Here is a 25,001-nt window from a genome sequence, read left to right as displayed (position 1 = left end):
AAAATTTGTTTTTACGTGCATAGGAAACACACCCTGTGTAATATACGTTTGGTTAGGATTATGGCAAGCCAAGAGGTTCAGAATTGCACCATAAATGAATCGCGTCTACTGCCAAACATAGTTATTAACATATAGTAAGGATAAGCATGATATTGCCTAATTGCAAGCTTGTTTCAGAAATGGTGACATTTTTTTCCATCATTATTGAACATCATTATAGGAGTAGGCTATTAGGTTGAATGAGTTAGAATTAAATGTTTTATTAATCATTAGAAAATAGACATTAAGATAATAAATTGTTATGCAAGTACTTTTACTTTTAATACTTAAAGTACATTTAAAATAAAGTACTTTTTACTTTTTACTTAAGTATGGTTGTCATTGTGTTACTTCTACTTTTACTAAAGTAAATATTTATCTGGGTATTTGTACTTTTACTTAAGTACTGAGATTCAGTACTTCCTCCACCACTGACTATATTTAATTGTGCATTTTATGTATTTGAATGCAATTATTGATATATTACTATTTTCTTTTTCATCAAAGACTATATAGCATAGGACTAAATCATATCCCTGATTCGACTTTATAATAAAACTGGTCATACGTTAATTATAAAAAGAGTTACATCTTTGACACACATGGTAACATTCCATTTCATATCTGCTTTGCTTGCTATGCGCATCAGTGCATCACTTTGTTCTTCAAAACTGATTTTATTTGACATGTCATTGCAATGATTCGGGCAGCTTGAATAAAATGCATTAGTTCCCAAGCAGTGACAGCCAGAAGACACATCTGCTTTGTCAAAATAACACAATTTATCCTCATTTTTTTCTAGAAATTTGATCCAGTTTGTAAAGCAGTCATGTAGAAATTTGTTTATTTGCCTCTGTTTAAAAGCAACACAAACGGCCTGATGGGGCCAACGCTGAGAGAGTTGCATTATGGATCATCTCTCGACACAAAGAAATGTGTGTTTTGTGTGCACTCTAGGCTATTGTCCTGCGTGTTGGAAAGCGATGTGGTTGCCAAGCAGCACGTTTTATTCATTTAGCCGCTGCCTTTTTGTTTTGTTCCTATAATATTCGGCCCCTTTTCCACATTTTCTGGCTTTTTGTGCAATTATTAGCGTTGTGAGAGGCCCCAATCCATCACAAACACCCTTTACTTCACCAAACAAAGCATTGAGACTCACACTAATACAATGTGAAGCAGCTACCAGCAACATCAAATGATTTCATGTTCATTCAGAAACTTAAAATACCCAGCTTAATTAACTGAAATAACTCAAATAATTGATCTTTTTGATTTTTGTTATCTTATTTTTCATGAATGTATTTTACAACAATACAAAGAGCAATGTGTAAAGTTTTACCAGATTTAGAGTTACACTTATTGTCTCTTCTTTGTTCCCTGTTTAGATTTTATACAATTATTGTGCACTCATGATTTTTCTAGACTAAATTTTACTGCTGAATCATCCACTAATCTAGTTTATAATAGTATTTTTTTCATAGATTGTGATCATATATATAATATATTTTTTTGATTTGTTGTTTTCCTTTATAATGAAGTTGCCTGTATTAAGTAGATTGTGTTTAACACACAAAATAGTGCTTTTTTTTTTATTCTAAACTGTTTTAATTATTCTGACTTCTTTTGATTATTTTAATTTCTTCAATGTAAAGCACTTTGAATTGCCACTGTGTATGAAAAGTGCTATATAAATAAACTTGCCTTGCCTTGCCTATCAGTTCAACACAGAAAGTTATAGGAATTCTAGTTAAAAAAAAACTGCGGTATCGGCCGATACTCAGATTTTTGGTATCGGATCAGTTTTGAAAAATTAGTATTATTGCATCCCAATCCAATAATGCATTATATATAAAGGGTTTATGTGAAGTGTTACTAACATTTTTATCCAAAAATAAAATGAACACTGAAAATGGGTCTGCTTGTATCTAATTTTGTGTGCTTTCTTTTTTTCTTAGGACCGAGGAGTGAAGGAAGATGAGTTGCAGAGTATATTGAACTACCTGCTAACCATGCATGAGGTAAAACTGATCAATAAACTGAGCAAAAGGTCTTCTTCTTGATGAAAAACAAGCTGCTTTAATCAGTCTGGAAGGCTGTCATGTTCACCTCAGTCTTCTGAGTCCATCAGGAAGGCGCTAGTATTATCCTGAAAGCCACATTAATGTTTTGATCGAGTCCCGTGAAATTGCTGTAATGCACCGTCTCTGCAGCCATTTGATTGAAAATGCCAAATGAATCCTGAAAACTGCTAGTTAAGTGCAGGGTTATATAACAGCCAGACATTTGAAGGGTATCTAGTGGATCATTACCGGCTACTCTGGTGTGGTTCAATGTCTGTTTGTTCATTTGTCTCTCCTATAGGACGAAAACATCCATGATGTTCTTCAGCTCTTGGTCGCACTCATGTCTGAGCACCCCGCCTCCATGATCCCTGCCTTCGACCAGAGGAACGGAATACGGTGAGGCCTCGGGGACAAGCGGCTCTTGCATGGGCTGGTTATGTAACTGAAATAGATTTGCATCAATCACATTTCCTCTTGCCTCACAACCGATCACAAGGGACCACGAGTGCTTATTTGAACCGCCTTCCCCTTACAACATGTTATTACTAGGGCTGCCAGTCGATTCAGATATGTAATCACAGTTATTCTCATCTTTTTGGTGGTCAAAAATGACAAAAAAAAAAAAAAAAATCAATGAAATGGATGTATTATTTTTGAGTTTGATCATTTTTTATTTAAAATTTAGTTGATTTAGTTTACTTATAATCCATGGATAGACCTGAAAATTAATTTTTTACAACTTAAACTGTCATTAAAGGGATAGTTCACTTTGAAATTAATTTTTGGTATGTTTTATCTTACCTCAAGGGCATCCAACATGTAGGTGTCGTTGTTTCCGCAGTAGTTTCAATTTTGAAATTTTTAGGTCAAACCGTTCGTGTCTGTCAGTCATATAACGGAGGTCTATGGTCACCACCTCAAAGAGCATGCACAGAAAAGTCCAAATTAAACATGATTTAATGACTCGTAAATGTAAGTGCACGTTGATGGCCTAAAACACGAAACGAGCGGTTTGTGTGAGAAAACCAACAGTATTTAGATTGTTTTTACTTCTTGTAACCACAGCCACAAAGCGGCCGCGCCCTCAGATCACTTGGACGTTGCTGTGGTTACAAGAGGTAAAAATGATATAAATACTGTTCATTTAATTTTACGCTTGTTGTGAAAAATACACAAAAAATGCTATTTTCAATTTTTATATGAATTATGTATTTTCCAAGACCCTTTTTACTCCGAAACTGTGAGAAAATCAAAGCCATGAATCTAAACAAGTTGTGCTCCCAATTTGAGCTTGATATCTCAAAAAAAAAAAAAAAATAGCTTTCGGTAAGATTTTGTTTGGGTGCAGTACCAAAGGTTTCCACTAGATGAAATTAGTTTCCCAATCATTTCCAATGGTCACTTTTGACAATGAGGAGTCATTGTGTGTGTGTGTTCACATAGCAAGTGCTTAAACCAAAGTGTTAAAGAGATAGTACACATTAACCTACAATTTATGTACCTTTGATATTTCCTTTGCAGAGTCATCTACAAGCTCCTGGCCTCCAAAAGTGAGAGTATACGAGTCCAAGCGCTAAAAGTTCTTGGCTACTTCCTGAAACATCTTGGACACAAGTGCGTATTGATGATCAAAACATTTGTGTGAAGGATGTGTGGCTGACAGGATCAAAAACTGAGAAAGGAAACCAGATCTTTGGATAGGCATAGACTTATTTGCATTATTTGCTTTATATGTTTATAAATTTGAACACTCAGTTCTATTAAAAACATGCCAATCTGAATTCTGAATGGCTAACTTTAGCTCTTTATTTCTATCTTGGTAGACAATGCTGTTAATTTTCTTCAGCAGAGCATATTTCTGAAAGTCTAGTATAGTATAACCTTTAATAGAAACACTCCCTTCGATTCCAACACAGCCACATTGGTGTTTTTTGCAGTTCAAACCGCACTGCACGGACACATGAACCTGCCCTTTCAGAGCACATTTAGAGAACGAGTGTTCTGTGCCTGACAGGACGTGTTAAACGCATCGGCCACGGCCAGAATAATCGCTCTGACAGAGTGTGTGTCCGGCGAGGAGATGATGGTTATACATCATTATTTACACACCCATTACTTTTCTGCTTACATATTCAACGAAATTTAAAAAATCAGACTTTTTCTGCTTGTTCATCATCAAATCGTACATCAAATCTGGTTTCCTCATCTTCTTCGTTTAACATTTCCTGTTTTCTTGACTTCCCTAGGAGTAAAGGTGTCAAAATAACCATTTGCATAAAAAAGGATAAAAAAAGATCAGTGTTTGGATCTCTGTTATCACAAATGTTTAGACACGCCCACTTGCAGAACTGGTGTAATTCATTTGCATATGAATCTGTGATTTGCATATTCAGTGTTTTGTGTGTCTGAGGTGAATTAAATGCATTTGACCGGCGGTCTCTGTGCCCCTGACTGATGTGCTCGGGAATGCTGATGTCTCCGAGAGGCTGTAAGAGGGCCACTGACAGCTGTGTGTTTGTGTGCCCTTGAGGAGTGTGGCGTCACTTCTAATCGCATCAGTGTGCCAGTAGCATGCGTCTCCTCATTGATCCTAATGGTGTGGAAGACTTGAACCCGTGAGGGAGTTTATCCCTGCCTTTGCATCGCCAACGTGACCACAAACAACATGGCACATGCGCCTCTTATCTCACTGTGTGTGTGTGTGTGTGTGTGTACAGGAGGAAGGTGGAGATCATGCACACACACAGCCTCTTCACGTTGCTCGGAGAACGACTAATGATGCACACCAGCACTGTGACCATCACCACCTACAACACGCTCTACGAGGTATCAGCCTGTCTGTGGATATTTTTAGCAACACTTCCTATGATGCCTGTATGTGATGCATTATAAATGCATTTCCAAAGGTGCATTCAGTTCAGTATTTTTTTTACGTTTATGTCGCTCTAGCCAGTTATCATGAATGACATCAATGTAGAATCTTGCAAAACGTTGAAGCAAGCAAAAATGATCGATTTGTTTGTATGATTACAATCTCCTTGATTAAATTTTACAATATCAAGAAACATTCACGGGAAAAAAATGCTATTTAAAGTCTTATTAAAACCATTGTAATCATTTATATCTTTTTATAAATATTTGTTGCCACAGTTATTAAAGCAATGAGCCAAAAGAGGCTGTCCATGCAGTGATTTTAGCAAGAGTAAAAGAGGATTATGTTACACACCAATGTTTAATAAACGGGTAATAAACAGATAATATAGTTCCATGTTCAATGTAGGAATGTGACGTTTTTATATATAATATATAATAACAATAAAATATAAATTAGATGCATATTTATTTTTATACCATTACATTAATCAAAAATTGTTGTTATTTATGTTATGTAATTTTTAGGGCTGTGCAAAAGTTAATTGCGATTAATCGCATCCAAAATAAAAGTCTGTGTTTACATAATATATTTGTGTGTGCTGTATATAATTATTTTGTATATATAAATACCTATGCATGCATGTATATATTTAAGAATTATTTGCGGTTAAATTCTGTATATATTTATAAATACATAATCTATATTATATAAATATAAATATTTTATATATGAATAACATATTTTCTTAAATATATACATGCATGTGTGTGTATTTATATATACAAAATAATTATATACAGCACACACAAATATATTATGTAAACAGAGACTTTTATTTTGGATGCGATTAATCGTAATTAACTTTTGCACAGCCCTAGTAATTTTCCCTGAAACTTTACCTTATATATTTATAAGAATTTTGATTATTTGTTTTTGAATCAAATGTGTTTAATCCAACTGATTTTTGTCTGACGCAGATCTTGACAGAACAGGTTTGCACTCAGGTGGTGCACAAGCCTCATCCAGAACCCGATTCGACAGTCAAGATCCAAAACCCCAGTGAGTGTCTGTTTCATTTCTAGTGCACTTCTCTGTACTTTTGTTTAAACTATTGTCCAACCTCTTGTCCCTTTTACATCTTCCTCTCTCTTTTTTCTTCTTGATTCTCTCAGTGATTCTTAAGGTTGTGGCTACGCTGCTTAAAAGCTCCTCCCCCAGTGCTGAGCTGATGGAAGTGCGACGCCTCTTCCTGTCCGACATGATCAAACTCTTCAGCAACAGCAGAGAGAACAGACGGTAACATGTTTTCACACACTAGTAGCGATCACTAGGGTTTTTGGTCAAAAGTAAAAGTTTGTTGTACACAGTTTTTCATGTAGAAAACATTAAAGGTGTAGTTCACTTTTAAAAAAGCTTTCGCTGATAATTTACTCACCCCCATGTCATCCAAGATGTCCATGTCTTTCTTTCTTCAGTCGAAAAGAAATTAAGGTTTTTGATGAAAACATTCCAGGATTTTTCTCCAAATAATGGACTTCAATGGGAACCAAACGGTTCAAGGTCCAAAAGACAGTTTCAGTGCAAACTGTTCAAAGGGCTTTAAACGATTCTAGACGATGAATAGGGGTCTTATCAAGCAAAACAATCACTCATTAAATAAATAAATAACAAAGTTTAAGATTTATAAGCTCAAATGCTCGCCTTGCTCTGTTCTGTGATGAGTGTTCGTGACTCTCCTGTTCGAACTCGTTCATCAAAATGACCAAATCTTTTTCCAAGTCAATTTGTTCATTTCGTTCATTGAATCAACCAAATGACTCGAAAAAAGAGTCATTGTTCATTTTGGTGAACGTGTTCGAACAGGAGAGTTACGAACGCTCATCACAGAACAGAGCAAGGCGAGCATTTGAGCTTATAAATCTTAAACTTTGTTATTTATTTATTTAATGAGTGATCGTTTTGCTTGATAAGACCCTTATTCATCGTCTGGAATCGTTTAAAGCCCTTTGAACAGTTTGCACTGAAAGTGTCTTTTGGACCTTGAACCGTTTGGTTCCCATTGAAGTCCATTATATGGAGAAAAATCCTGGAATGTTTTCATCAAAAACCTTCATTTCTTTTTGACTAAAGAAAGAATGACATGGACATCTTGGATGACATAAGTAAATTATTAACGAAAGCTTTTTTAAAAGTGAACAACTCCTTTAAGCTTACAATATCAATGAGCAAAGAATTCTATTATATTTTTAAAAAGCATATTTAATTTACAGTTAGTATTTTGTAATATTTAGATTTTATATTTAGACTTTTCTCATCCAATTTGAAAGGCAATTCCTCCCTTACCTCCTCTGAGAAAACACTCCAGACACATACAAACAAACCCAAACATTTATAGATAAACATACATAAAGCACACAGCCATACAGATCTCCTTGTACATACGAACATTCCCTCAGAAACCCAGACACATGCAGACACGCAAGACACACGCAAGTTGTATGCAAACATCAGAAGAATTTAGCGTCTCCCTCTCAGTGGGAAAGACGCTCCCTCCTATTAAATCAATTAGTGTCATAATTAATGCATTGAGGAATGAGGATTTGAAGTGGCGTTCTCTCTGCATTGTTCTGTTTCATGGGTTCCTGCAGAGAGACTAAACCTGACCCGCACCTTTTGGACTCGGGTTTGCCTTATTTGCTCGTTAACAAGCTTTAGTGTGTGTGTGTGTGTGCACTTTTATCCTATACAAGCCAATGGCGCACCATGCACCCAGGCCCACTCAATCTGCTGCTGCCATGGTTACAACTGCATACCAAAATCGCAATGCATATTTTAGCATTGGTGAAGTGGGACTGCTTGTTTTTCTATTCCATAACAAGCCCTGCATTCTGAAGTGAGCAGACGTTTTGGGAATCTGAGATGGGAGAGTGACGTTCCAAGAATGAATTAAACATGGGGGTCGTAATTAGGTCATGTGACAATAATAGAGTTTATTACTGTTTAAAATGTTCGTTTTGCATGATGTAATGTACAGTATGAAAATGGATATTGATTTTGAAATTTGCTGAAGATTAAATGTGTCGTCGTTAGTGTTTTTATGGATATTATGTAAGCAGTTAGATTACCCAAAGGTGATTTAAATGTAAAAATAGAGGAAATTAGCAATATTCAGTTCAAAACAGAGCTTTTAGAGTGAATTAGTCCGTTCCATCTAAATTGGCATTGTGGTTCCATTGTAATGTGTGTGTAGGTGTCTGCTGCAGTGTTCAGTGTGGCAGGACTGGATGTTCTCTCTGGGCTACATTAACCCAAAGAACCCGGAAGAGCAGAAGATCACAGAAATGGTCTACAACATATTCCGAATCCTGCTCTACCACGCCATCAAGTACGAGTGGGGAGGCTGGCGTGTGTGGGTGGACACACTCTCCATCGCCCACTCCAAGGTTAGGGCAAGCCAGTCTGCAGCTTTAATCCCTTTTCTTGACACATTTAGTTTCGTTGTATCACATTTAATGCATTTATGATGTCTGTGAAGGGTGAAACGGTTGTTATTTTTATATCTACACTCTCTGGCCTTGTCTTTTGATCATGTTCTTGGTAAGCTTAATTGGATAATGTGCAATGATCCTAATGGTGTGTTCACACCGGACGCGAATAGCGCATCAGGCGCGAATGATTTCAATGTTAAGTCGATGCAAAGACGCGTTACGCGCCGTAAAACATTCCTGCAGCACGAATGAGGCGTAGAGCGAGGCGCGGTAGACTGAATTGAGCGTCTGCCATGAATGATTTAGTTAGTGCTATTTGTGCATTCACGTGTTTGACGCGAATTCGCGTCTGCCGTCCGAATTGAAAAATCTGAACTTTGGCATCATATCGCGCTGCGTTAACCAATCAGGAGCTGCTTGCTCACGTGGTGAAGTATCTGGATGCTTCAATAAATTATTTTATAATATGACTAAATGCCTGGTGTTCTAATGCACAATGTGATCTTATCACTTAAAACTTTATTTCAATATACGAAACATGTTCATTTTTGAATGTTATTTATTCCATATATAGATTATATGAAATATTATTATGATGTAAAGTAGGGATGGGCAACGATTAATCGTGATTATTAATTGCATCCAAAATAAAAGTTTGTGTTTACATGATATATGTGTGTGTGTGCTGTGTATAATTATTTTATATATATAAATACTAACACGTGCATGTATATATTTAAGAAAAATGTGTTCTTAATATATCAAATATTTATATTTATACATAATATTAATTATGTATTAATATATATATAAAGTATATACATGCAAATATTTCTTAAATATATACATGCATGTGTGTGTATTTATATATACAAAATAATTATAGACACCACACACACGTATATTACGCAAACACAAACTTTTATTTTGGATGCGATTAATCGCGATCCCTAATGTGAAGACAACCAACATACATGTGCATAAGTTCGTTTCTGGACGTGAGAGAGAAAAAAATCACAGGACCGGTTAATAACTTTTAGAGGCTGGCTCTGTTTATCATCAATACAAATGACAGATTAGGTGGATGAGGGCGAGGGTGATCCGATGCGGGACAACAGGTCATCAATGGTGGAAACAAATGGTGAAACTCGCCAAACGGTTCACTTCTGAACACAAATACGGCGACAATGATCCCTACGCCGCTGTTCTGCTCTCCAGCGGTGGCTTTCTCGATGAATGCTCGGTCGACATTAAAAAATGGCCGCCAATTGATTTCGATTCTGACGCACGTAAATTTCGCTTCAAACGCGCGTTAGTTTCACTCTTGACGCGCAAATTAACACAAAGTGGTCAAACTAGACACGGTAGACGTGAATTTGACGTGCTATTCGCGTCCGGTGTGAACGCAGCATAATGATTCCATCTAATGGGGGAAAGTAATGCTTGGAAAGTAAACCAACACCAAAGTAAACTCACAACTACTACCCATGCCCTCTTTAGGTGACCTACGAAGCGCACAAGGAGTACCTGGCAAAGATGTATGAGGAGTACCAACGACAAGAGGAAGAGAACATCAAGAAAGGGAAAAAAGGTTCCGTCAGCACAATTTCCGGCCTCTCTGCCCAACCCGCCACCGTCAACGGAAACCTAGAGATCCGCGAGATCGATGACACATCTCAGACGCAAACGCCGGAGAGCGAGGTGGACTATGGAGAGAACGCGGACTCTCGAATCCTGCTGGCCGAAGCCAAAGGCCCGGAGGGTGAAGCTGAACGGTCGGTCGCGGGGGTTCGCGTGGAAGTCCATGACTTGCTGGTGGACATAAAAGCAGAGAAGGTGGAGGCTACAGAGGTGAAATTAGACGACCTGGATCTGTCCCCGGAGGTTCTTGGAGGAGGAGGGGGCATGGAGAACGGCCCCTTGGTGGAAGTAGACTCGCTGTTGGACAGCGCCTACTGTGCAGCGGTTCACAAGCTCAACGGGAGCCTCGTCCCCAAAGAGGAGGAAAGCGTTGTGGTTGGTTTGACTGAAGACGATGGCAACCTGGGGCCTCTAATCACACTCGCAGATGAGAAGGACAGTGTTCCCAGCAACAATGGCTTCCTGTTCCCCAAGGTGGACGAGAAGCTGCTTCCCTCGTTGGCGTCGACAGAGCCCCTGGTGCTGCCCAGCCCCGAGCAGCCTCCACACACTTCAAGTGCCAGTGACGACCTCAGCCTGTTGGCTCACATGACTTCCTGTGGTTCAGACCTGGTTCAAACCCCAAGTGGCCTAGCAGAGGATGATGGGTTTAAGTTGCAGAGCACCTTGGCGGACATCAGCACGCTGGCCGAGGCCGAGGCCCAGGCCGCAGCCAGGGCGGCTGAGTGTTTGGAGCAGGACGCTGGGGAGGCCAGGGCAGGGAAGAGCGGAGGCGACGCGGCCAGCACCACTTCAGACACGGAGAGATCCGACGACGGAAAGGACAAAGAAATGAAGAAAATTCAGACCACAGCCACCACACAGGTGCAAATCACACATTCTCTCTTTGATTTATAATTTAGTTTGTCCACAAATGGCAACTCTTGGAAATGTTGCTAACATTTTACTTGAAAGGGTGTGCATAAGACTAACCATGACATGACATGTTTTTGCATGTTTATGACATCTGTCGCTCAATAATGACATTTTGAATGCAAATATGACATTGTTTAAGATGTCTTTATGTCTAAACCAATATATCATAACCTGTCAGTGTCTTTGTCGTGACAACTTGACATTAAATGAAGTTAAACTGTCATGTGGTTGGCTTTGACATTGGCTTTCATGAGGCATTATAACTGTGTCATGAATATTTTTCGTGACCTCAACTACTGTGGTACTAATTGAATTTGTCATTAAAGAGTTAATATGGATTAACCAACCAGCTGACAGTTTAATGTACAGTAATGTTAACCAATAAAGCTACAGTAGGTGCTTTCTTAAGTTTGATCATTAATCTGCTATGTCATGTTTATGACAGGTTGTGTTGTCTTAGTAATGTCAAGTTGTCATAACAAAGACATCTCAAACAATGTCATATTTGCATTCAAAATGCAATTTTTCTGAGTGAAAGACGCTTAATGACAGTTGTCACAAACGTGCATAAAACATATGTCATGTCATGATTATGAAGGTGTTATGTTAGTCTTATGCACACCCCTTCTAGTAAAGTGTTACCGAAATGTTTACTCACCCTCATGTCACCAAACCTGCATAACTTACTTTTTTCTGTCACGTCAGGCATGATGTTTATGATGTTCTTTATCATATTATGAAAGTACACATGCTGTAGATCTTTAAATGACACACAAAAAAACAGTAAAGTAGTCCATATGACCTTCAGTTTTAAAAAAAAAATCATAATAGCTTTCTGTGAGGATCAGGCCGAGATTTAAATAAATATCCACTGAAATCTCATTCGCACTTTTGAATTGTGAAACTGGTGCATTACTTTCAATTGATGATTGATTGAACTGGTGCGTTCCTGCAGGCTCTTCATGGACGCATGTCGAGTCAGATGGAGAGGGACCTCCGTGTGGATCTGGGCTTCCGGGGCATGCCGATGACAGAGGAACAGAGGCGGCAGTTCAGTCCCGGCCCTCGCACTACCATGTTCCGTATCCCAGAATTCAAGTGGTCGCCCATGCATCAGCGCCTTCTCACTGACTTGTTGTTCGCCCTAGAAAGTGACGTACACATGTGGAGGAGGTATGAGATGTCCCGAATGAACATCTTGAGTTGGTCCTGGAAAAATCCATCCCCAAACCTACTCCTTTCCCTATCCTTAAAACCTGATTGGTTGAAAATAATGTTGTTCCAGGACCATCAACAAGGATGTTTTTGGAGTTACTTGACTTTAAATGCATACTTCTTGCCTCACTGCTGTCTTTCTTTGTTCTCTCTTTCTCTCAGCCACTCTACGAAATCTGTCATGGACTTCGTAAACAGTAACGAGAACATTATATTTGTCCACAACACCATCCACCTCATTTCTCAGATGGTTGATAACATCATTATAGCGTGTGGTGGGATCCTGCCCTTGCTCTCTGCTGCCACCTCCCCATCTGTAAGTGGCTCATGATCGCCCTCTAATGGATATTCACATCAGTACAACATCTTTGAATTATAAAACCAGGTTTTTCTTTTTTGGTTCAAAGGGATGTAGTGGGAACATTTAGAGTCTTCTAGACGAAAAAAGTTGGTCCCGTTCTAGTCCAGAGTTATAAATGTGGGCAAAATGCTACTTATGAGGTGCTATCGCCAGGACGTATTTCAAGAATTAAGAGTGCTGACTCCAGAAACATCATTGAGTGCTGCTGATGGCTAATTGTGTCTAATTCTTATCTTAAATGTGAACGCAATCCCTAATTTTGCCACTTTCTTCTCCTATGTTCTTTGACATCTTACCTGCAAACTAACCTTTTTATTTCTGGCAAGCATTCTTACAGCTTTATCTGAAATTTCCTCTGTTTACTGACTCTTTATTAGACATTTTTTGTGCTCCTTTTGTTGTCTGTATTGTCACTAATTCCTTACTTTCCCCCTTCCCTCTAATTCTCTCTCTGTTTCTCTCTTTTTTTTGTCTTTTTTGTTTTGCATGTACAGAGTTCTAAGGTTAGTGCGAACCCTGTAAGTTCCAATTAATTTATTCTTCTCTAACGTTCGCTTCATTTAGTTTTTTTTTACGTACATCTAATATGATCCATTTCAGATCACTTCCATCTTTTTCAGACTCGGACTATGTCTTTCTTCATTCATTTAAATCACAGAAATGTTATTAATTGTGTATTAAAGTTGTGTATTATGTTGTGCTGACCAATATCTTCTTGGACTTTAGAGGTATTAGAAGTGCAGCATCATGCAAGTTTTTAGTTGGTACACAGAAATGCGATATTTGCGGTCAGCCATGATTAATTTATTCTGTCAGCAAAGGTGTCCAATAAGTAGTGAGTTGTATTTGGCTGGTCATGTGATTTCAAAATGGCCCCATGCTAGTAGTTAGTGAACATGATTTTATTACTATTTATGTCTTATTAATATCTTTGTTTTACTCTTTTAATTAGTAAAAGAGATTATAATGCAAACTAATCAGTGTTGATCTTTTACATACTCACTTTAAGTGTTCATATCTCATAAAAGCAGCTTATCACACCTCCCATATGTTTGTGGTTCATCATCATCATCATAGTCTGTTATTCATGACAAACCTTTACAAAGACACATATACTGATGTTTAATTGCATTAAATGAATGAACACACACTGTGGTGCTGTGCTAACCCCCCCGCCCCCAGCTCTATTGGTCCATCAATAAGGGTCTTTATTAAATGTCAACTTGGTTTGTTCCCTCTGTGTTGGTCATAAAGACACAAGGAGGTTCTTGCTTACAGAAAGGGGCAAAAAGCAATGAAGTTAATAGCCTGCCAGGAAGCTCTGGCACAGGGGCAGAGGTTGGTCTGAGCTGTCGCTCCTATACATACCCACAATGCACCACTGCGTGACCTCTTTATCCACCACTATTACTGTATGTCTCCTATAGCAATGAGCATGTTCCCAGCTTTCAACATCAATTGTGTTATTTTCAGTACTCACTTAAGGTTTTAAGTCTGGTTGTAGGTCATATCTCCATCAGCCTGTTTAAAAGTTAGAATTTTCCAAAGAGTTTGAAAGCATATATATATATATATATATATATTCACTTAAATGGCAATGATAAATACCTATTAATTGTTATTTAAGTGAAATTACTGAACTTAAATATACAAGTTTGATAAAAATCATCATTAAAGAAGAAAATTTCAAATGGCATTTAGAGGCTTTTGCATCTGAACTCTTCATGTATATATATATATATATATATATATATATATATATATATATATATATTCCTCAGCTTAAAAGATCCCACGTTTCTTTAAAACTAAATAGTGGGTGTCTGTTTTTATAGACCTTTGACTTGACAAAAAGTTTTTCCTTTGTGATATACCATGTCTATATAACTATGTCAAACTTTTGATATTGATGTTGCAAAATGGTGATCAACACGCCTGTTCACACTCAAATGGATGTAACTCTGGTTTGAACACACTTCCCTCTGTGTGGTGACCATTTAAATGTGTCTGAGAGGCATGTTTCATGTGAAGTTTGCCTGGCATTATTGATTTGCTGCTATCACACATTTGTTTGTCCGTCAGCACATTGTTAACACTAAAATTATTTAGAGGTGTGAGCATTACTCTGTGTTTTAGTCTTTTAGTGTGTGTGTTTGTAAAAATGAATTGGGATGTGTTTCTAAACATCTGGACTTGGATCATGTGTGTGTCACAGACGGAGCTTGAGAATGTGGAGGCGACCCAAGGTATGTCGTCAGAGACGGCGGTCACGTTTCTCAGCAGGCTGATGGCCATGGTGGACGTCCTCGTGTTCGCCAGTTCTCTCAATTTCAGCGAGATCGAGGCTGAAAAGAACATGTCGTCAGGGGGACTAATGCGCCAGTGTCTACGATTAGGTATGTATGATGGATCTAGCCCATGTGCATTTTCAAATATTTTGAGTGAAGTAGTTTCAATGTAAGGTCCTTGGAACTTAAAGGGATAGTTCACTTTGAAATTAATTTTTGGTATGTTTTATCTTACCTCAAGGGCATCCAAGATGTAGGCGTCTTTGTTTCCGCAGTATTTTCAATTTTTATATTTTTAGGTCAAACCGTTCTTGTCTGCCAGTCATATAATGGAGGTCTATGGTCACCACCTCAAAGAGCATGCACAGAGAAGTTCAAATTAAACATGATTTAATGACTCGTAAATGTAATTTTGTGTGGTTTGTGTGAGAAAACGAACAGTTTTTATATAGTTTTTACCACAGCCACAAAGCGCCCGCGACCTCAGATCACGATATAAAAACGATATAAATACTGTTCGTTTTCTCACACTAAACGCTCGTTTGGTGTCTTAGGCCATCAATGTGTACTTACATTTACGAGTCATTAAAGCATGTTTAAGTTGGACTTCTCTGTGCATGCTCTTTGAGGTGGTGACCATAGACCTCCATTATATGACTGACAGACAAGAACGGTTTGAGCTAAAAATATCAAAATACACACCTCACCTTTAAAATGGGTTCAAAGCACAAAGAAAAACCCAGGATGTGCATCTCAGTGCACTACAATTCAAAAGTTTGGGTTCAGTAAGATTCTTTTTGTTTTAAAAAATTATTGCTTATATTTAGTACAACTGTGATAGTAAAGACTTTCACATTGACACAAAATAAAATCTATTCAATAAAAAAGAATGATTTCTTATTTCTATTCATCAAAAAATAATGAAAAAATGTATCATAGTTACCACAAAACATTAAACATCAACTTTTTAAGATTTATAAGTATTAAAGTTACAAATCAGGATGTTAGAATGATTTCTGATGGATCATGTGACACTGAAGACTGGATTAATGCCATCACAGGAATAAATTGAATAGTAAAATAAATTAAAATACAGAATAATTATTTGAAATTGTAATTATAGTTTCTACTGTATTTTTACTGAAATAAATACAGCCTTGGAGCGCAAAAACAAACTTTCAAAAACAAAAAGGTATTTTACCGACCCCAATCTTTTGATATTATGTGTGATGTGAGTTTAAGCAAAGTGTTTTGGTGTTGTCAGTATGTTGTGTAGCAGTGAGGAACTGTCTGGAGTGCAGGCAGAGGCAGAGAGACAGAGGCAGCAAAACCTCTCTGCCAATCAGCAAGACCCAGGAGAACCTACAGACCGCAGCGTCCGCCAGCAAGGTTATACACTCACACACCTGCACAAACACGCATCCACACACAAACAGTCTCTGAAAACGCACATCAGAAGCACATAGTGTGCAGTTGTGTATGTAATTCAACAGGAAGTGCATGTGCTGCGGTATAACACTCGATTTTCTCTCCTTCTCTGCTGCAGACTGTCATACAAAATGTCCCGCGTAACCTTTCCCCCATCAAAGACCCAGACAGACTGTTGCAGGACGTGGACATCAATCGTCTCCGAGCCGTCGTCTTCAGAGACGTGGTGAGACACTTACCTGAGCCGGAGCAAAACGTGTGTGTTAACGTGAACGGAGCGATTGGTAACTGTGCTGTGCGTTCAATAGGATGACAGTAAACAGGCTCAGTTTCTGGCTCTGGCCGTTGTCTACTTCATCTCGGTCCTTATGGTGTCCAAATACCGGGACATCCTGGAGCCACAACGGGAGATTTGCAGGTCCAGCAGCCTATCAGGGAGAAGCATTCGACAAGAGATTAATTCACCCACCAGCACAGGTGAGCTTCCTGACTTTGCATCTGCAGTCATCGCGAGCATGTGACCTTGTTGCACACAGTAGTATGTATTTTTAGTCGTTTACCACTTAAGCACCCCACAAATGCAACTAAGTGTTCATCATACAGTCAAACACCTTCCACTTTTCTTAACAATCTCCAATTATCTACGCTACATAGTCTCGCAGCGCTTCCCGCAGGGAGGATTTCAGCTATTTAAGCCGGGAAGACATTATTGCAAGGCTTTATCTGAGTGTGATTTTGAATTACTATTCAAAGGGGGTAAAGAACTGCAGCACAAGTCTGAAATGTTTCCGTAAAGACTAGATTATCAATTTGAAATAAAAGTTTTGAATAAAATGTTATGTTTTGTAAGAAGTCTTTATGCTCACCTAGGCTGCAATCATGACAAATATACAGTAAAAAGTAGGGCTGTCAAACGATTAATCGTGATTAATCGCATCCAAAATAAAAGTTTGTGTTTACATAATATATGTGGGTGCACTGTGTATAATTATTTTATATAAATACACACACATGCTTGTATATATTTAAGAAATATTTTCATGTATATAGATTTATATATAATTTATATTATATGTAAATATCAATATTTTATAAGTAAATAATATTTTTTTCTTAAATATACATGCATGTGTGCAAAATCATCATTAAAGAAGAAAATTTCAAATGGCATTTAGAGGCTTTTGCATCTGAACTCTTCATATATATATATACAAAATAATTATACACAGTGCACCCACATATATTATGTAAACACAAACTTTTATTTTGCATGCGATTAATCGCGATTAATTGTTTGACAGCCCTAATAAAAAGGTAATATTGGAGGAATGATGCTGAAAATTCAGCTTTGCCATCACATGAATAAATACATTTTAAAATATGAAGAGTTCAGATGCAAAAGCCTCTAAATGCCATTTGAAATTTTCTTCTAAAATGACCATTTTTATCAAGCTTGCATATTTAAGTTCAGTAATTTCACTTAAATGACAATTAATAGGTAATCTTCATTGCCATTTAAGTGAAATTACTGAACCTAAATATACAAGCTTAATAAAAATGGTCATTTTAAAAGAAAATTTCAAATGGCACTTTAGAGGCTTTTGCATCTGAACTCTTTATATATTACTATAAAAAACAGATTATTTAAATTGTAATACTACTACGCAATATTTTTTATTGTATTTTTTAACAAATGAATGCAGCTTTGGTGAGCATTAAGAGTGTAACAATATATTGTGTCACAATAGATTGCAATAATATGTATAGTTGAACCAAAATGAAAAGCGAAAATGAGTTCAGTATCGTGATATGTATCGAATATTGACACGAGGGTATCGTTACACCCCTAGTGAGTGTATATAAGGCTTCTTTCGAAAAAATAATAATTAAAAAAATTTTGACTAGTTGTGTATGTGCGTGTGCAAACTACAGAAAACCCGTCCTCCTTCTCAGATGGTGTTCGTGGAGACCGACTGGCTGCCACCCCTCTGGAGGATCTCCCCCTGGAGGGCTCGCTGCCGCACACGGACTCCGGCATCGGGGAGGAGCAAGTCACCAGTGCTTTCAACGGCTCCGAGCTGGGTGTAGACCCCAGCGGACTGGGCGGGAACTCTGGAGGCCCAGACGTCATGAGCGAGTTGCTGTGCACTCTGTCGTCGGAGGTCAGGAAGTCCCGCGAGTCGCTGCTGGAGTCGCCTCCTGGCGTGGAGGTTCTGAAGCCGGCCGCCTCCATCTCCAGCATCAGCCAAGCCAACAAGGGAATCAATGTGAGGGAGATCCTGAAGAGTTTGGTGGCCGCTCCGGTGGAGGGGGCAGAGGCAGGGCCCGAACCCCAGCCGTACCACCCTGACCCTGCCCTAAAGAGGGAAGCTGCGGCGATGCTGCCCATGCAGTTCCACTCGTTTGACAGGTGGGCGAGTCAAAATGTATTATCCTTATCTGTCATGTACATGTTCTGTTACCTTATTAGCATACAGTAATGTTTAATATATATATATATATACATATAAATGTAGTATTGAAAAGATAATGTATTATATAATATTAAGAAATAATTTAATAATATTTAAAATATGCATATATTTTAAAATGTTTTAAGATAAATTATATAAATAGAATTAAAAATAGAATATGTTATATGATATTAAAATAAAATTTAGTAATATTGATATGTATATTTTAAAATGTCTGAGTGTGTGTATATATATTTAATTTTTTTAAGATAAATAGAATTAAAAAAGATAATATATAAAATTAAGATATAATTCAGTAATATTAATAATATATATATATATTTTAAAAAGTTTTAAATGCACTTAAATTATATTTTAAATATTATATTTATAGATAAATTATAGAAATAGAATATGTATTAGAAAAATATATTTTAATAAATACATTAATATAAATAGAAAAATGTAATATATAATATTAAAATATAATTTAGTAATATTTATACTATACATATATATTTTAAAATGTATAAATGTAACATTTGTACATATTTAAACAGTATGATATGAAGTAACAAAAACACAAAACCCAAAATGATTGAATTACGTCATTCACAATGCTTTATGACATGAGCACACTCGGATTTTGGGTACAAAAAAGTTTTAAAATTTTCTGTAAATAGTTGTATAGTTAAATTTATTTATATTTTGTTTTGCTTTGTCATCCTTCTTAGATTATTTTTTTCATCCTTCTGAGCATTTTGCAATGCATTCTCGGTTCACTTCTTTTTGAAACACATATATGCTGCCATGGGCTTTGACCAAAATGACATATTTCTTGCCTCCTGTCCATTGAAATAGCTTTTGCTATGAAAGTGTGCTTACGGTGCCTTAAATACTTCCTACGGAGGCAGCGACTACATTTTGGAACAGAGAGATTGAACCAATAAATCACTCATAAATCAATGCGCTTACACTTACATGTGGTCTGTCAAGACGTCCTGAGAACAAACGAAAAAGTCACCTCAATTACACATACGAAAGCACAAGATTTTCCTCTCATTATTAATGCAATGCATGTCTTGCTCCTCATTAGCGCACAGGCGTCTGCAGAAATGCCAGTAGCTCTGTGCAATAGTGTGCTAACGGCTCAAGAGACTGACTGGCTTAGTGTGTGGGATCCATTGATACTCTACAGCACAAACTAAAGCCCCTCCGAACATCGATCCCCTTTGTTCTTCCCAATTAAGAGAACCTGATGAATTAATTATACATAAGATTATGCTGTTCATCATTTACAGGCTCCTTAAATGTCTAAAATGGTTTGACTCCTCCAAATATACTACAGTATATTCTGCAAGGATGCATTAAACTGATCAAAAGTGAATGTAAAGACATTTGTTACAAAAGATTTCTATTTTTAATAAATGCTGTTATATAACATTGATAATAAGAAGAAATGTTTCTTGAGCATCAAATCAGTATATTACAGTGATTTCTGAAGGATCATGTAACACTGAAAACTGGAGTAATGATGCTGAATATTAAAAATTAAAACTTAGCAAACCTTGTATCAGTAGTGTATACACAAGTGTTTGATTTTGGGAGTAAAACAAGTATTTGTTTAAGATTTATATAGGGTTATATGGAAGCTTGTTTCTGCCACAGAATGAAAAATAAAAAATGTAATTGCGACAATTCAAGACTTTTTTCCTCACAATTGCGAGTTTACATCTCACAATTCTGACGTCATTTCTCACAATTGCGAGATATAAAGTCAGAATTGCGAGATATAAAGTCAGAATTGCGAGATATAAAGTCAGAATTGCGAGATATAAAGTCAGAATTGCGAGATATAAAGTCAGAATTGCGAGATATAAAGTCAGAATTGCGAGATATAAAGTCAGAATTGCGAGATATAAAGAATTGCAAGATATAAGGTCAGAACTCAGAATTGCGAGATATAAAGAATTGCGAGAGATAAAGTCAGAATTTGTGAGAGATAAAGTCAGAATTGCGAGATATAAAGTCAAAATTGCATGTTGTAAAGTCACAATTGTGAGTTTTAAAAAAGTAAGTCTTTTTTTCCCCTTAGAATTGGCCTGATAACTCAAGAAAAGATGAGAAAAGATGTCAGAATTTTGAGATGTAAACTCACAATTGTGAGAAAAAAGTCAGAATTGTGAGATAAAAAGTTTTCTCACAATTGCGACTTTATTTCTCGCAATTCTGACTTGATATCTCACAATTGTGACTCACAATTATTTAAAAAAAAAATTTATTTAGTGGCAGAGACAAGCTTCCATAGGTTTAAGACTTTGACCTTGTGGGAAATGTTTTGGTCCCCAAGAGAAAAATGGCTTATTCTTATAATATGATGTTTTTTTAAAAAATGCGGAAATGTTTCTGTGATGGTAGGTTTAAGGTTAGGGGATAGAATATCAAACTTGCACAGTATAAAAATCCCAAGCCAATGGAAAGTCCCCGTAAAAACACGGAAACTCAACGTGTGTGTGTGTGTGTGTACTCACAGGAGTGTGGTGGTTCCCGTTAAGAAGCCCCCTCCAGGAAGCCTGGCGGTGAACACAGTAGGTACACCCACCACCAGTGGAGTGCCCTCGTCAGGAAGTACGCCCAATATCTTTGCTGCTGCCACGGCAACACCTAAAAGTATGATCAACACAACAGGCAAGTCTTCCTGAATATTCCCCAAAATCAGCTTCCGAGTGTATATATGACATTTGGTCGTGTTTACCATTTAATGTGGGTGGTTAGGCGGTGATCTTACTTATTGTGATGTGTTGATGTTTTTTCCATGAACCTTCATAATTTCAAATTTCAATTTTTCTACTTTGTATTGACCGTTTGATATCGTTGGCATGTTTGGTAGCACTATTATTTTTAATGTTCCTTGTCCGTTATGTCTTACAGGTGCCACTGACTCTGCCTCTTCCTCATCCTCCTCTTCATCAAGCTATGTGAATGGTGCCACAAGTAAAAATCTCCCAGCGGTGCAGACCGTTGCACCCATGCCTGAAGATACAGTGGAAAACATGAGGTACTCACACACACACACACACCCTTTTCTCCTGCTCACCCTCACTTTTATTCAGTTGCTTAAAACCACAAATCATGCATTATGACCTCGTCCTCTTTTTTTTTTTTGGCATACCTCCTCCTATGATAATCCATTCTTTACCTTTTGCCTCCTCTCTACACTTTCCCTACATCTATCAGTGCATCTTTGTAAGCACCACACACAGCCACAGATTCCCTCACAGACACATACTGAGGTCTCTGTGCGTTTCTAAAGGGACTGATAGCTTGAAGTCTATTTCCTGCCAAAATATGGATGGGTTCATCTATTCTAATTTGAATGCAACAGAATTTTTTGTCTTTGCATGTATGACACGGCAGATCTGGGGCTCAATCATCCTTGGATTTGGCACAGATCAACACACAGGGATTACGTCACACTATAGACTAAGAGCTGCAGTGAATGCCTGTACAGTCATTACTGTCTGTTTGTGCCCATTTGTATTGCAGTGCCTTTTGTGAAGTGGACCAGTGTCCACTGCGAACCAGGCTGACGCCTCCCGAACTCAAATCCTTTAGTTCGCTGACAGGATTCCAAACAGCCCCCAGAGATGCAGGACAGTTTCTTAGGCAAGGAAGCTTGAACTGGCCCCCTTACCCAGTGCTACCAGCTTTACATTCCTTTCTCCCTGTCTTTTCTCTCTCTCTCTATCTCTTTCTGCCTCTTTTTCTCTCTTTCCTGGTGGATGTGAGTTTTCAAGCTGGCCTGCTACACCACCACTGCTGCTTTCATTCGTAACGGTTCTGCTAGATTTGATTCTGTCTGTTCTTGATTCTGATATTTGCACTGTCCAAACCAGGTATGACACGATAAAGCTTCAAGCATAAAAATAAAATCTCTTCGATTTTAATGTTTTTTTCCCCCTAAACAAGCCATAATGTACCCGTGTCATTTTTGTATTTTTATGTACTATTATAGTTTTTTTGGGGGGGGTTTAGTCATTTTCTGTATGCTTTTCTTTTAATTTTAATTTTTTTGTTTCTATTTAGCTTTTTTTTTTTGTAATTATAGTACTTTAAGCTCTTTTATTTCATTTTTATTCTAATTTAAATTTAGTTGTAACATTGTAATGTACAACTAAACATTTTGCTTGCTTTCTATAGAGAGCCTAAGTCCCTCCCCTTCCGGTCAACCACCATGGGACCTTATTTCGGGAAAATATTGTATGGTAGTCAATGGCGAGAGACAACAAATATTTTGATCTCGTCTGAATTGTGCCCTGAATTACACATGATGTTTGTCAATTTTTTTTAATACATTTTAAAGTACATACATTTTTTGATACATTTTAAAGTAAAGAAAGTCGCAGTTTGAGGTAAAACCGTTGAGGTATAAGACTGTGAAAATACATAATTACAAAGACTACAAACCCCAAAGGCGCACATTTTCTCTCAATGAATGAAGCTAACTTTACTGAGGCTAATGTCTGTAATTGTTTCTATAGTCTTACGTTATAATCGTAACGTTCCGCCATCATGCCTGAGTGTTTTCTACGAGACTGCACACACGAGCAGCGGATCTCACTCGTTGTTTCGCTTCCCGGGAGATGTAGTTCACAGAGCGATTTCCACATAAAACTAAATGTTACTCTTCTGTTTTATGACAAACTGTGACGTTTTTGACTTTCAGAATTATCTTTTAAATTGACAAACATCATATGTGTAATTGAGGGTACAGTTCAGACGGAATGTCTCTCGCCATTGACTACCGAAATAAGGTCCCATGAGCCGGAAGCGGAGGGGCGGGACTTACTGTAGGCTCTCTATTGACATTGCATTATGCTGGGTAGCTCCGCCCGATGCGAAATCTCATTGGTCCACTTCTCTGTATTTTTTGCTGCGTTCACGTATTTCGGGCCCGAGCACCAATGGTGTGAGGACCCTGTTGGAATTGTTACGCTTATTATTATTTGCTGTAATTACAATATGATAATGTGGGATTCTACTTTTAAATCGTACCTAATGTACGTTGCTATGGCAGTCTTCAACAAAAATAGCACAAATGCATTAAAAATGCATTTCTTTGTTGTCGGCATCCAAACACTTAATTAGTTTACCTATATAAGCTAACCTTAGGAAGAGAGCTCCTGCCATTTTGGTTGTTTTTAACAAAGAAGTGAAGAGTTTTTACTACAAGCAACTGATATGGTAGCTCATGCATGATGTGAATGCAGCATAAACATTAAATATGCTCTGATTGGCTCTGATTTTCTGTATGTGTACTGAAAAGCACCTGCATTACACCTGGCGAGGATTTAATGTGACGTGAGTTTGATAATCCTTCAAACCATATTTACAAAGAAACTTGACAGAATCAATCCTGCTAGCTCACCGTTTCGGTAGACATTGTCATTCATAAAGTCATTCCTCGTTTGACCTTTATCTCTGATTTCTTTTTCTCATGAAACCTTTCACACTCACCCTGGTCTGGTGTCATGTGCATCCCTGGCGCTGCAGTTTTAGTCTTAGTGCAGGTTAACACAGCTTGTAGCTAAGCGCAGTGGCACTTATGGGTGATGTGTGCATATAACAGGGGGATGATAAGTTAAGCATTTGCTCTCTCTGCCTCCCTGTGGTTGAATTTCTGTAGGATGGCTTTAACCCAGTAGTAACGCCATATACTTTTGTCACATACTAACCAGCTGGAATTGAAAGGAAGTGTGATTTTTGAACTGGTCTCTGTATTTTGGAGCTAATCAGACCTTCTTTTGTGTTTCTTTTCCCGCCCGCAGTATCACCACTAAACTGGAGCGTGCCCTAGAGAAGGTGGCCCCCTTGCTGAGGGAGATCTTTGTGGATTTCGCCCCCTTCCTTTCGCGGACTCTGTTGGGCAGTCATGGGCAGGAGTTGCTCATAGAAGGTACAGGTGCTGTATAGTGCTCCTTTTCCTCTCTACCTGGCGTCTCTGTGGAGTCCCTCACTGTCTGCTGTGTGTGTGTGTGTGTGTCCACTGGCTGCCTCATACACACACGATTGTGCGAGTGCATTGACCCAGAGCAGGTATGAGAACAACAGAACTGCTTAGGATCTAAGTTTAAAATGTAGACCTTAACACACTGAAGGATCTGAAGGGAGAAATGCATGCTGAATCCAACATTGAGGAAGTGTTTGAAACGATGCCAAAAAAAAACAGGGCTCA

At 37.8% G+C, this 25,001-nt stretch overlaps 1 protein-coding gene across 13 annotated transcripts in view; it reads left to right on the top strand.

Annotated features, from left to right (window-relative positions):
* Positions 1-25,001, top strand: part of nbeaa (neurobeachin a) — a 130,511-nt gene that overhangs the window by 87,749 nt on the left and 17,761 nt on the right. For 2 of the 13 annotated variants that reach the window (XM_039676867.2, XM_039676864.2), the window contains exons 15-34: positions 1,995-2,057; positions 2,401-2,498; positions 3,624-3,716; positions 4,820-4,928; positions 5,955-6,036; positions 6,150-6,273; positions 8,228-8,420; positions 9,966-10,970; positions 11,977-12,194; positions 12,399-12,552; positions 13,092-13,115; positions 14,813-14,993; positions 16,150-16,274; positions 16,432-16,539; positions 16,622-16,790; positions 18,246-18,723; positions 21,300-21,454; positions 21,698-21,824; positions 22,313-22,432; positions 24,595-24,728. In XM_039676867.2, the coding sequence (XP_039532801.2) occupies positions 1,995-2,057; positions 2,401-2,498; positions 3,624-3,716; positions 4,820-4,928; positions 5,955-6,036; positions 6,150-6,273; positions 8,228-8,420; positions 9,966-10,970; positions 11,977-12,194; positions 12,399-12,552; positions 13,092-13,115; positions 14,813-14,993; positions 16,150-16,274; positions 16,432-16,539; positions 16,622-16,790; positions 18,246-18,723; positions 21,300-21,454; positions 21,698-21,824; positions 22,313-22,432; positions 24,595-24,728 (3,760 nt within the window). Of the gene's footprint in view, positions 1-1,994; positions 2,058-2,400; positions 2,499-3,623; positions 3,717-4,819; positions 4,929-5,954; positions 6,037-6,149; positions 6,274-8,227; positions 8,421-9,965; positions 10,971-11,976; positions 12,195-12,398; positions 12,553-13,091; positions 13,116-13,851; positions 13,936-14,812; positions 14,994-16,149; positions 16,275-16,431; positions 16,540-16,621; positions 16,791-18,245; positions 18,724-21,299; positions 21,455-21,697; positions 21,825-22,312; positions 22,433-24,594; positions 24,729-25,001 lie in introns of all 13 variants that reach the window. The other 11 variants (XM_089126462.1, XM_039676870.2, XM_039676875.2 and 8 more) reach the window with 9 other exon arrangements.

Source organism: Pimephales promelas, chromosome 23, assembly GCF_988280905.1.
Source record: "Pimephales promelas chromosome 23, fPimPro1.hap1.1, whole genome shotgun sequence".
Lineage (NCBI taxonomy): Eukaryota > Metazoa > Chordata > Actinopteri > Cypriniformes > Leuciscidae > Pimephales > Pimephales promelas.
This window is presented reverse-complemented; position numbering and strand designations above follow the sequence as displayed.